The sequence below is a fragment of the Acartia tonsa genome, chromosome 4 (genome assembly GCF_053477335.1).
Source record: "Acartia tonsa isolate MP-2025a chromosome 4, ASM5347733v1, whole genome shotgun sequence".
Taxonomy (NCBI): Eukaryota; Metazoa; Arthropoda; class Copepoda; order Calanoida; family Acartiidae; genus Acartia; species Acartia tonsa.
In genome coordinates, this window is record NC_137263.1 from 38,818,235 (window position 1) to 38,831,511 (window position 13,277).

The following is a 13,277-nucleotide window of genomic DNA, read 5'->3' on the forward strand; positions in this document are numbered from 1 at the left end:
TATAAGAGCACATGAAAATCTAGTGCACCATTCAAGTAATATTATATCGATTCCTTTGACGTTACTTTTTTGAACAAGTACAATTGTAGAATAGTTTTGCTATTATTAAAATATATATTTTTTACAAGGATTAATTACATCATTTGATTTTGAATTACCATTTGAAAAGATTAAACAAAAAATGTCACTTTTTTCCTACTTATCTGCATACATAAATTTTTTTTTGAATTGGAACCCTTTGAATATCACTATTGTGGCGGACACAGGATGCCAGCAAACCTTATACAGAGCGAACATTTTTCATAATTTTTTTATTGGACCTCATCAAAGCATTTTTGGTTGATAAAATAATGAAATATTCCATAATTGTTAAAAGTCATAATGTAAAATATAACTGTATAATCCATCTTTAGGTTCCAGATATAATACTTTGCAGATCTATTCTCCAGATCTTAAAAGAAAACTTTATAACGGCTCCTATGAGCGCATTTTTTTTACTTCAAATATTAACCTAAATGTATAAATGACACATGTAACAATTTTGTAAAGATTTAGACATTTTGCTGTCGATTGCTTGCTGCTATACAGCTACGGCCAGCAGCTGCTTTGGACCAGCTTAACCGCTGACAATTTCCTTCTAGTACAAAAAATAATAATTTTATAGATGTTTTAATTTTTTAAGTAAAAATATGACCTAATTGTAATATTACGTAATAAAGGGGTTACTGGAGAAAAAATAGTTTTGACTGCTAAAGCCGGGCGGAGAATCTCAATGAAAAAAGAAAAACAATAGCATTTTTTGGACTTATTTAATAGATAGTAAGAATTGGCGTTTTCAACTGCCTCCCGTCCCCGATCTAAAAAGGTTCGTCTGCGAACACAATCTTTTAGGATTAGGAATTTTTTTCCGACTTGATTGGATGTTTTTATCCTTGTTAATTGCGTATTTGCGTCTTTGATTCTGCAACTTTTATATTAACAATGAATTATTAATTTGTGATATACATTATTATAATTTTAATTTAGTTTCAATCTTTTTTTTAATTTTTAAAAATATATTTAGCCTTTTTTGCTCATATATACCCCTGTATATGGATCAGCTGTTTACTAGCAGACGCCTTCCCTTTTTACTCTATTCTCCAGTTGATCACTGGGACACACAAGCACAAATATTTTCCCCTTTTCACAAACTTTCTTTACCCCCTTCCCCCTGAATAATTACAGAAATGAGAAAAAGGAAGGAAAATACAACTTTTGAGACTTTCTGTGTTCTTTTTGGTGTGACTCGACTTAAATCTTTCCTTTTTATTCACAATTTTTCCTATATTTTATGTCAATTCATTGAGTGACTAAATTTCTAAAGCTATCGACGCAATTAATCATGTTTCTTTTAGAGACACACGTACGTTGTGGTGAAATTTTGCAATATCGTAAATGTTAAAAAAAATATCCAATTAATTGAAAAACAAGAATTGACAATATCCACAAAGAGCGAATCTTAATAAATTATAGACAAGTGAGCGAACGAACATTGCCAATTTTACTGACAGCTATTTTTAATAGTAGAAAATTATAATAAAAATCCGTAAAAAAGCAAATGTTCATTCGTTGACAATTCTAGATAAATAATATTTCTTTTTGTATAAATTATATACACATACGTACAGATGCTACGCTTTTAACAACGTACCAAATCATAACAAAATTACTCATTTAGTAGAACAATTTAAAATTTTATGTTAAAATATCTTTAAAATCTACTTAATGTGTCATAATTATTATTTATAGTATTTTAATTTAAGTTCTCAAGGATTATCTAAAATTGGTACAGTAATCTTCATGCTCGGTTTAAAGTCGATAGAATGATTCAATCAAGCCTGGCACAATGAAAAAAGCGGTTGAACACACTCATCATGTAGAAAGACAAGAATGACAACATTCATATAAGCTTTCTTAATTGTTTTAAACTGTTAAGAGGCCAAGTTTTAAGTTTTAGAATTTGATAGGACAATTTTTACATGCCTAAATTAAGGATAAGAGCTATCCATTACGGAAAATCGTCCGGCCTCGCTTTTGAAAGTATATCTTAAAGACATTGTTGGATAGTCTAAAATACTGCAAATTAAATTTAACATAGTTTGTTAAATTCTATTCTTATTACCTATTCATGTTTAGTTTCAGATTTTAACGCGTATAATGCAAATTTATTAGTGAAAATCCAATCAGTAAAAACAACATCTCGACAATTTTGTATCCCAAGCGTGTTTTGACAAAAGTCGACAATAACAATTGAGGAAGCATAAAACTGATAATAACAAAAACTAGTGAAAATTAGAAGATCTGACAATGACTACTGCTGCTAGACGAAGATTAATGAGGGACTTCAAAAGATTACAGGTAAATGCCGGCAATGGATGTTATTTCAATTATTGGCATCTCTAGCGTTTAATCGTCATTTTCTTTGAGTTTGCCATTGAATATGTCATATTTTAGAGAGAGGGAGGTTGGGGGTTGTCATTTATGAAATACAACAAAAAACAATAAAAATCGTCTTAAAATTAACAAGAACATTGCTTTTACTTGTTACATTGTACCTAGATCTAAGACAACATTGAGTAGGTAGCTTGAATCAATTGAAATATCATTCATGAATGATTCCCTTTATCAGGAGGACCCGCCAGCAGGAGTGTCCGGTGCCCCTGGTGAAAATAATATTCTCTTGTGGAATGCTGTTATCTTCGGACCACATGACACACCATTTGAGGTAAATTACTTCATATTTTAAGACCCTACATTACTCTTTTTTGTTTGGCAGAGTTTCTAAGAAGCTTGACCTAAGACGGAATGGAGTAGAACTAAAGATCTTAAGGAATAAGAAAATTGACGTTAACCCCCGATTAAGATAATCAAATTTACCCCTTACTGTAAATAAAAATTAATGGTGGAAAATTTTGAACACTAAAGTTTTTTTTTACAACCCAATCTAGATTAAATCATAGTTTTGGAATCAACGAACAAGTGATAGAGTTTTTTTAATAAGATGGTGTCTACTAAAATAAGTTACAGTCTCCTCTCAATATATTTTATGGTACCAATAAAATTTACAGTTCCCACTCTCCCCGAGACCATCTCATTCTTTTATTTTTTTTATATCTTTTTCTATCGTTTTTGGCCTACAGAGTAGAAGTTAATGTCATTCTTATATTAGTAAACAAGGATGACAACATCCATAAGTAGCGAAGCACAAAAAAATCATAGATGGGAATACGTACAGGTAGATTTCTAAGGTTTTTACTAAAATCAAGAATAGATTTATTGGATAAAATAAATATGAAACCTTGTTTTATTTTGTACTAGAGTTGGCTCGATATAATTATCTCCCTATTGGCTAGTTTTCTAAATGCATATCTATTTCTCAATAAATCTATTTTCCTCACCCGGCATTACTATCTAAAAGAAAGTAAATATTTAATAATCTAAATGATTTTAAAAAGATTTTTTAAATTATATTTTTTTCTTTACATTACCATCACCAAAGGGTTAATGATGATGATTATAATTTTAGTTTAATATTTGAACACACAAAGTGTCGCCACAATCGAATTCTTTTAAAACAGAGTTTTCTTAAATTTATTATATTATAAATTTAAATTTTCTTTTTTATGATTAGAAATTAAATACATTGATATAAGGTAAATAGCAACATGAAATTAAAAAAAGGAATTTATTTTTGATAAAGTAAAATAATGGGTCTTATCGTTCTGGGCAATGAGAGTTTATTATGGATTATTGGAGCACTATGAGTTTTAAATAAATATTCCTTGGAAAACTTGAGCTCGTTTATAGACATTTATTTCCTATATAGATCTGACATGGATCTTGAAGCAATTAAGCAGGCCGTTTTGTACATGTTAAAAATTGGAAGATTTCATTAAATAAAAGTTATCGCATATATACTTAGTAAATGACGACAAAAGTGGATCAAAATAAACAAAGATATTGGGAAATATGTAAAACATATAAAAATAGCCAAAAACCTGATAAAAGGCAGTCTGGCCGCCATGGTTGTTTTCTTAAAAAGACAAAAAATTTAATTTTTAAATCCTTAAAAACTTTAAAAATTTGGAAAATCGGACCATATACACTGAAGATATGGAAAAAAGTGTTAAATATATTTATAAATAGCCTAAAACCTGCCAAAAAGGCAGTCTGGCCGTCATGGTTATTTCCTTTAAAGACGGGAAATTTAATTTTGATATCTACAACTGAAAAATTTTTGAAAATCGAACTATAAACACTGAAGATATGGAGAAAAATGTTAAAAATATAAAAAAAAGCCTAAAACCTGCTGAAAAGGCAGTCTGGCCGTCATGGTTGTCTTCTTTAAAAGACGGGAAATTTAATTTTGATATCCATAACTGAAAAAATTTTGAAAATCGGACCATACACTGAAGATTTGGAGAAAAATGTGAAAAATATAAAAATAGCCTAAAACCTGCTAAAAAGGCAGTCTGGCCTTCATGATTGTTTCTTTAAACGACAGAAAATTTAATTTTGATATCTGTAACTGAAAAAATTTTGAAAATCGGACCATAAACACTGAAGATATGGAGAAAAATGAGAAAAATATAAAAATAGCCTAAAACCTGCTAAAAATCGGTCCGACCGCAAATGATGTTTTATAGTCAATTGTGCTCCTTAATAATGGGAATGTTGTCAAAAAATTTCAGCATTCTATCTTTTATAGGAGCTGAGTAAATCCCATTTCCCCCATAGCGTTACGGACTGACGGACTGACTGACGGACGGACAAAGTGAATTATAGAGTAGCTTCGCTACTAATAGCTTCGCTACTAAAAAAACCGGATAATTAAAATTTTAAGTGATTTGATTCGCATAGTAAAAGGGTTTAGCATGAGACGGTACTTTATACAAAATTCGTATCTCTTTGCTGCTTGTCCTGTATGAAATTAACAAAATTCCTTCCTACAAAAGAAAATCCAACCCTTTCTAATGTTTCTTTAAAAATGAAAATCTAGCCATATAACTATAGAGATATAACTAAACTATAATTTCAGGATGGAACTTTCAAATTAACAATGGAGTTTTCTGAAGAATATCCAAACAAACCTCCACTTGTAAAATTCCTGTCAAAAATGTTCCACCCTAACATCTATGCGGATGGTGGAATATGCCTAGATATTTTGCAAAATCGTTGGTAAGAATTTTAAAATTAATATAACCTAATAAAAACAATAAAATGAGAGATTTGTGCATGTTAAAAACTTTTTGTTACTGTTGAGATATTATGATTCACCAAGAGGTAATACCGACAATAGATTTATTAACCTAAATAGCCAATCAGAAACAATAATCCGTCAAACTAATTAAGGATTTTTAGCTGAAGAAGATTACTGATTAGATTTAGTCACAAATGATTCAATCACATAATGCTATGCGAGCGATTAAATTTCCCCAGGCAAAGCTTTATCTTTCAATATGTTTCCCTTAACTATTCCTTTCCTTAGACCTAATATGTGTTAGACCGACATATCCTTATTTACAAGTGCGAATTAAATATAATGATGTTTTTTAGGTCTCCAACTTACGACGTTTCTGCCATTTTGACAAGTATTCAATCTTTGGTAAGTATTAAAATATTATTTATACTTAGAGTTACTTGCACACAACCCATGTAAATGTAATGGGATAGTTTTTCGCCAGAAATATTTGTGTCTTTTTTTTAAATGGGGAAAATAAATATATATACAGAATCTATTTGCCTATAAAGAATACAATTAAGCCAACTTCAAATAGTACAGGAAACGTTTAAAGTATTTTAACAAAGCAATCGTTTTGTTCATGGTTAACACATATGCGTCCTAATTTTTTTTCTTTAAAAATTGTCTGCGTGTTAAAGGCATTTGATTATTAGGAAGTTACAGCTTCAATTTAATATTTTTTGTTTATGAATTTTTTTAAGATCACGAAATTATGAAATAATTATAATAAAAGTAGCTTTGCCGTTATTATCTAGTGACTCTGTAGTTGAAGGGTAATAGAGGGGTATAAAAATAGCATGAAACCATATCCCGGGGGCGGTATGAACTTTCCTTAAAAAGGAAGCTGTCGGTTTAGTGGTTAGGGTGATTTTAACGGACAGACAAAAGTACCGTACTCTCTAGGTATGTTTGAAAGATATTTTCAAAATATTTATACTTTGTAATTTATTTCAGTTGAGTGATCCCAACCCCAACTCTCCCGCCAACTCCATGGCGGCCCAACTTTTCAAGGAGAACAGACGAGAATATGAGAAGAGAGTGAAGGCATGTGTGGAACAGTCCTGGTGTGATGATTAGTAACCAAACCTGTGTCTAGACAATATTGTCAATGCCTTCCTTTTTAATCAGCCGCTACCTTCATTTCCTTTTTTTCTCATTTTTCAACCTTCACCTGAAGAAACAAGTGTATATGATAATGTACTGAACGTACAATATTAAACATAATATGTATATGTCACTAACACAAGATTGCTGCATCGTTATTCTTCTTTTATTTTTTTATGATTGTTCTTTTAAATAACTTCATAATTTTTTTCTGCAAAAAACAAACAAACAACTTTTTAAAAGTCTACTTTTTTAAAATTCCTCTTCAATTCTTTTTTATTTTTGAAAATAAGATGCCTTCTTCTATAAAACCAAGCTAAATTATTTTCTTATTCGGTTGTTCTAATAATCTAAGAAATTAGTTTGAATAGGTTAAAAAGTTATTCTCATTTTTAATCTTTTGTCTGAAGCTTAAGGATTCTTTGGTTTACAAAATAATTTTTTGGCTCTTAAATTTTATCAACTGATAATTTTATGCGACATAAGCTGAGAAAATGGGTTGTTTAAAGTGTTTAAAATGTAAAAATAAAGTTTATCACAAATTTAATGTATTGTACTGTATAAAGTACTGGAAGTCAAATTTTTAGTTAATATGCATCAATCATACATTTAATATTAGACTAATTTATTCTCTTTCTTGGTTTGGGCCTTTTAAAGCTGTTTGAGGGCTTGATTTGGCTTAATAAAGGTTCTAACTTAGAGAGAGAAGCACTCTCTTTCCCTAGATAAAATTGTAATATGTAATATTTCTTTATGTCTAATCTTTTAACTTGTTTCAAATAAAAATTAATTATAATGAAATAAAGATATCTTAAATAAATAATTTAATAGTTTGTATCATCAAACGACCATTTTTTTCAGATAGTAAAAAAATTTTATGAAATACTGTTGGAAATTATTGTTCCATTTACTTATCTCAATCAATCAATCATTTTGCGCACTTGCCGCGTAAACTTAAATACACAAGAGATAAAAACAAACTTGAACAAATTAGAAATGAGTCATACTCACAACTCATATTTTCATTTCTTACAAGTTAAAACTTGCTTGTTAGTTCTTGTTTCGTTTTACGAGATGGATAATTTTAATTAAAAAATCACATTTTAAGTTATGAATTTGTTGATAAAGGGGTTGGTAGGTTGTGCTAAAATTCCGTAAAAGTATGCGTAATCCTTATTGAAAAGAAAATATTTTCCTAGATAATATTATCGTTCTACTACTGTTTTTAAGCCTTTAAACTCGCACCTATGCGGAAATTTAGCACAACCTACCTCCCCCTCTATGTATATATAAGGCTACTTGATTCTGTTAGCTATTTTTTTTGTTTTAACAGAATCGATAATGAATAGCAAACAATACTGTTGTTCATAAAAGTTAATCGAAGCATTGCATTGGTAGTATAACATTTTAGTCTCAATTAAAAAGTATAATTCTATGTTTAAAGGGATAGTTTCATTAAGTTTATTTAAGGTACCTAACTTCAATAGATCATCTTTCTCGTGCTTTTTTATACTTTAAATTAAATCCATCTAGGTATGATTTACTAAATTAATTGAAGCCAATATAGAACTTAATATCAGATATATTTTTTTCATTTAGAGAGGAGACATAAACTGGTAATTAAACTATGTAGTTTTCAAAGCTTTGTAACCAAGAACTTAACCATAAACTAGTTTTAGGGACTTTATTAACTAATATAGACTGGCAATGTCCAAATGTTTTGCCAATATTTTTAACCTAAAGGGTAATTTTCTGTACAACAGAGGTTTACATCAATTTATCGTCCAACATCTGCGTTTTCTTTCAGAGATAATTTAGAGAAAACAAATGAACAATCATGGCCGACATTGCGGAATTGATGAGAAAACTTCACAAAGACAAGATAACAGTATCTATAGAGTGGCTGGAACAATGTGTGGGATATATTAGGCAAGAACTTCGTCCCCCAGAGGCAAGACTACTACTAGAAATCCAGGTAATTATAAACCTTCCGTACTGGGCACGAAGAAGTGCAAATATAATTATAAGGCCCTTTCAGCAGTGACGTCAAACTTATTTTGTATATAGCAAGGTACTAGATTTCTTTGAAAAAGGAACGATTTTTTTTGTGATAATATATACCTATCAAAATATTACCTATGCGACTATTGTCAAAAAAGGCATGAAATTATTTGTTGAGTTCAATATTTAAAAAATCATTGAATGCTATAAAAGGCTTGAGTACAATGTTTGTGTAATTATAATTTAATTCTATTAAGCAATTAAATAAGATCCTATATTATTTGACAGGAGCAATGGCTAAGTACAGATATATCAGAACCTGGTGTAATGCAGAAAACAGCCTTTCCTCAAAATATTTCTTCTATTGATAAATTTTCCTTCGCTGGTTCCGTGGCTTTGCAGGTAACATATTTGGCATGATACCTATTCAGCCTATGCAAACAAATCATGTAATGATAACTTGTACATTAACAAGGATGGCAACATCCATAAAAGCGAAGCACTGAAACGGTAGGACAAACGGACATTAACGCTTGTATAGTGTCAGAGCTGAATAATCAGAATATAATTGTAAGTTTTGTTGAAATACTGCTTGATACAGGATAATGTTTATGGACATACTTACTTTTTTAGGACTTGATTATAGAGTTGCTTCGCTTATTACATTATACTTTGTTGTCCCAGGAATCAATATACAAAAAATTATATTAATCCGATGATTAGATCACATAAAAATTTGTTGTTAAAATAGTAAAAAAATCAACATGTTTCAAATGGACGTACGCTTTCTAAATCGTACCTAACCACTAAAGGAATCACCATGCAAAATTTGAAAGCGATAGGACAATTCTAACATGCCTAAATTAACGAAAAAAAGCTGATGGACGAACCGACCCTAATTATAGAAAAGCTTCGCTTTTAAAAAATATTCTCCGTTATTTTATGAGCTGATTGCACTGGAAGCAGAGTTTGTGTAAAGGATAAAAGTAACATGTTTATAATTATCCAAACTTGTATCTAACTTTGTGTTTGTGTTTTCTTTAGGTGAACTATGGATATGATATTGGAAACTCAGCATATAGTCAGCTGCAAAAACATTACAAGGTAGGTATGTTTTTCATAGTTTTGGATAAATGCACTGGACACTGCGAAAGATTAAACGTTGGATGGTCCTTGATCTTTGCTCAATTAGTGAAATCTTTCATGCTGAAACTTAAGACTAAATTTTTTATTTTAACAATTTTATGGCAAAAATGCACTGGAAAATACTAAAGATGTACAAACAAAACACGTTCATATATTTAAAAAAGAATAGTAACGCTTAATTTTTGTCTTTCTATTTCAAAATTCTTAATATTTAGTTGGAGAATGAAAATGCGCGAGTGTCAGCGGATATATCTGAGGATACCCAGTCAGGTTATCAGCCCAGCCAGGGCAGATTTGTAGCCAGCTGGGAACCAAAACCCTCCAGAATGCTAAAGCTCGCTCTTACAGATGGTTTCCAGACTTTAGAAGCTGTTGAACATGAAAGAATAGGTAAATGTTTATTTTTCATCGTATTAGAAGAAGAGTAACTACTCTACAAATGAGGTGTTTCGGATGTATCTTCTTACTCCACAAAATTATTAGAAATTTAGAAGTCACATCTAACAGTTTTGTTAAGTATATTTTTTATGCATAATTATTATTATATAATTCATTCGTCCTTGTTGGAACTAATTTCTAACTTGGTTGCAAAAGTAGACAAAGATACTGTTTGAAATCAGAATCAGGAATAAGGAAGTAGACTGTTTTACCTTAAATATAATCTCAAATGTCGGCTCATTCTCTATTCTGATATTCGCTATAAGTTAAATAGAGTTTTTTTTCAGAAGCACTGGATACTGTAATAAAACCAGGCATGAAGATTCAACTGTTTGGCCCTCTACAAATCAAAAAAGGAAAAATTTATCTTCGCAACAACAACATTCGTGTGCTGGGTGGTTGTGTAGACGAACTTGTGGAAAGGTTTAGCACAGAAAATGTTCTATCTCAGAAGGTTGGGAAACGGGTTGACGGTCCCGCCTTCCCATTCATGAAGGGCGCACCCAAACGGCCCCAGTTGGATTTGACTAAACTATCAACACAACAGTCAACACAATCTTCAAGTCAAAGGCCAGTGCAATCCTCAACGCAAAGACCAGTTCAACCATCAACACAAAGACCAGTGCAATCCTCAATGCAAAGACCAACGCAATCTCAAGCAGGTTTGCGACAAATAGCTCCCACCCAAATTCAGGTATTTTTTAGTATCATCTTACAGAGATTCATATACCTACCTTCCTAATAACATTGTACAATAGCCTTCAATCTTGAAAAGCGAAATATTGTTAATGACCAGATCAACGCTCCCATGTGATAAGCTCAACTAACTTCACCCACAAAGAGGAAACAATTAGAAATTTACTTTTACTATAATTAGCTTTGTATAATGTACCTATATATTTCAGAATCAAAGAGCCAGTAGTGGTGTTAAACGTCCATCAACCGGAGGACAGGGAGGTAGACCACGTAGTTTGCAGGCAGGTCCCTCACACGCAGCTATGTCAGATGATAACCTCAATGATATTGATTGGGATGATGATGGGTTTCCCGACAACGATGGTTTCGACGATGATTTTGGTGAAGATGATGTGCCACTGCTTAATCAAGTCAACAACTCGAATCGCAGACCGGACAACCAGTTTCAACAGCAAAATCAACAGTTTTCACAACCACAGCAAAACACAAACACCTTCAGGGCACCCCTGAAGAATATTTCCTTGCCAAATAGTATTTCTTCTAATCCATTAGAAAAGAAGCCTCAGTCGGTTGTTCGACCTCTATCAAGATCCTCCGATGAGGATAGTTTTATTTCTCCCACCAAAGGTTTTCCAAAAAAGACAATTCAGACCTCAATAAGTTCATTTATAAGCTCTAAAAAGCCTAAGCTTGAACCCCAGTCAAGTCAGATAGAACACAAGAAACCTGTTCCAGCATCCCAACTACCGACAGCGCCTATTTCTGTACCTGACTTTGATCTGGCTGCTGACATGGACTTCTTTGATGATGACATGGACTTAACTGATATGGAAGTATCTCAGTCTGTGTCTAGTGAACCTTTTGTTTACCTCAGCTTAGTAAAACAAGAGCTGGAGAGAAACCCGAATTTAAACACGGTGGTTTCTATTAAGGTATTGAGGAGGGATTCATTTTAAGTTTTTTATTCCACTACCTATAGAAAGAAATAAAATGCTTTTGTTAAGCTTCAAGTCCGTTTTATTATATTTTTTTTTCTTACATAGGTATCAAACCACATTCCAAGTTGCCATAACTTAACAAAAGCTATGAAACTCAATAATAAGACTTAGGCTAGGGGTAAATTAATTTGCGAAGCTTTTTGTACAATACTAACTAGGTACCCACAGAACTACAGGGGGGTATGTTCTGCACAAGATTTATTATTTAATGTTTTTGGTCTACTTTATTTTCTAATAATCCCCCCTTAGCTGGGGATTCCATGCAGAATATACACACCCCTGCGGGACTACTTAGATTCTTTATATTGAACTCCTAAGAGTAAGATTATCACGATTTTTTTAGGCTGTGAGTGCTACTCTGGTAAGAGGCTTGAAGGTCGCGAAGATGCCAGGTATAGATGGACCTGTCTGGAGCATTGGACTACTAATCAATGATGGATCAGATTTTTTGCAGGTTTATTTTTATTTCCTTAACGAAAATTCTTCTATAAAATTTGGATTAGCCTTTTTTAGATAAATTATTCATAAAAACATAGATTTTGAAAATGAAAAACACTTAAACTTAATTTCATTTTAAAGATTAACCAATAGCAAACTTTAATTTTTTCAAGTTTGAAAGGTACTAACTAGCGGATGCTTTGCAAAAATGATTATTTAAAAAATCTCAAATTCAGGTGGATATGAAAGGAGATATTCTGGAGAAGGATCTAGGAAGTCCATCTGAATACATGGCCGCCCAAAAAGCTGGCAATCAACAGGTTACTATATTAACTCTTTTTATGATTGTTCATGATTTATCTAGTTATGGATACCTTAGATTTGACCATGATGATAATTTTAAATACTGAACAAACCCCAAACACGAAGATACAGAAAAAACAACTTCTAGATATGTTGATTTTTAAACTTTGCAAATTTTCATATTTAGAGACTATTAGATAATAAAATTTGCAGAAAATTATCAAACGCATGTTTATTTCATAAAGGTGAAGGCTAGTTTCAAATCTCGGATGTCCGAGCTGAGCAGAAAGATAGCAGTCATCAATGGAATATTAAAATTGAGGTAATTTTAAAATTGTATTTCTACCGTAACAGTTGCAAACATAAATACAGGTTTTTCCTTGTTACTTTTTCGCAAGTCGTATTTATTATTTTCACTATTGGTAACAATCAAAGCATGCTCGTACGTAACAAAATGCGTGAATACAATATTCTGAAAAAAAACAACCTGAATATTGCATTGTTTTAGGTTTACAGGTGGAAGTGAAGTCCCATGCATTGTTAACATTGAAGAATTGTCAGGATTACATGTTGCTAAACTCAGAAGAAGGAAGTTGAAATAATGAGTAGGACAGAGAACGTTATTTTAATTTCTATCCCAATTATTTTAATGTCACCTTTACCTTGGTAGCTGAAAATTCTTGGGAGGAGGGGGGGGGGGGATATGTTACCTAGTGGAAGAGTATATTCCTTTGGAAATAATATACATTAAATTACCAACAAAAATTGGATTCTAAGTATTATTGCATCTAAAAGGTTTTTTTGCCAGTTATGAAAAGTATTTTTTTGTATTATGTAAACATTGGAACCTAAATGAAAATTCATCTTTTTTT

General features: G+C 31.5%; 2 protein-coding genes across 3 annotated transcripts; both read left to right on the plus strand.

Annotated features, from left to right (window-relative positions):
- Positions 1 to 1,811: 1,811 nt before the first annotated feature.
- Positions 1,812 to 7,208, plus strand: LOC145317105 (ubiquitin-conjugating enzyme E2-17 kDa-like). Of its 2 annotated transcripts, XR_013878900.1 has the most exons (6): positions 1,812 to 2,397; positions 2,669 to 2,764; positions 5,078 to 5,217; positions 5,596 to 5,644; positions 6,236 to 6,627; positions 6,895 to 7,208. XR_013878900.1 is itself a non-coding variant. In XM_080158009.1 (5 exons), the coding sequence occupies exons 1-5, from the start codon at positions 2,347 to 2,349 to the stop codon at positions 6,356 to 6,358; spliced, it is 459 nt and encodes a 152-aa protein (XP_080014135.1). In that variant the 5' UTR covers positions 1,812 to 2,346; the 3' UTR covers positions 6,359 to 7,208. The 2 variants fall into 2 exon arrangements, 1 of the variants encoding a protein (XP_080014135.1); XM_080158009.1 differs by having other exon boundaries at positions 6,236 to 7,208.
- A 440-nt stretch (positions 7,209 to 7,648) lies between these two features.
- On the plus strand, positions 7,649 to 13,211 carry LOC145317099 (uncharacterized). Its single transcript, XM_080158001.1, has 10 exons — positions 7,649 to 8,360; positions 8,675 to 8,788; positions 9,431 to 9,490; positions 9,748 to 9,922; positions 10,258 to 10,664; positions 10,876 to 11,598; positions 12,008 to 12,118; positions 12,339 to 12,422; positions 12,651 to 12,727; positions 12,914 to 13,211. The coding sequence occupies exons 1-10, from the start codon at positions 8,223 to 8,225 to the stop codon at positions 13,005 to 13,007; spliced, it is 1,983 nt and encodes a 660-aa protein (XP_080014127.1). The 5' UTR covers positions 7,649 to 8,222; the 3' UTR covers positions 13,008 to 13,211.
- The last annotated feature ends 66 nt before the right edge of the window (positions 13,212 to 13,277 follow it).

Excerpts from the sequence above, each read along its gene's own strand:
- LOC145317105 (XM_080158009.1), top strand. The coding sequence starts at position 2,347 with ATGACTACTGCTGCTAGACGAAGATTAATGAGGGACTTCAAAAGATTA. Across the intron at positions 2,398-2,668 it reads GGGACTTCAAAAGATTACAG|GAGGACCCGCCAGCAGGAGT; the intron begins GTAAATGCCGGC and ends TCCCTTTATCAG. Across the intron at positions 2,765-5,077 it reads CACATGACACACCATTTGAG|GATGGAACTTTCAAATTAAC; the intron begins GTAAATTACTTC and ends CTATAATTTCAG.
- LOC145317099 (XM_080158001.1), top strand. The coding sequence starts at position 8,223 with ATGGCCGACATTGCGGAATTGATGAGAAAACTTCACAAAGACAAGATA. Across the intron at positions 9,923-10,257 it reads TGTTGAACATGAAAGAATAG|AAGCACTGGATACTGTAATA; the intron begins GTAAATGTTTAT and ends GTTTTTTTTCAG. Across the intron at positions 12,119-12,338 it reads ATGGATCAGATTTTTTGCAG|GTGGATATGAAAGGAGATAT; the intron begins GTTTATTTTTAT and ends TCTCAAATTCAG.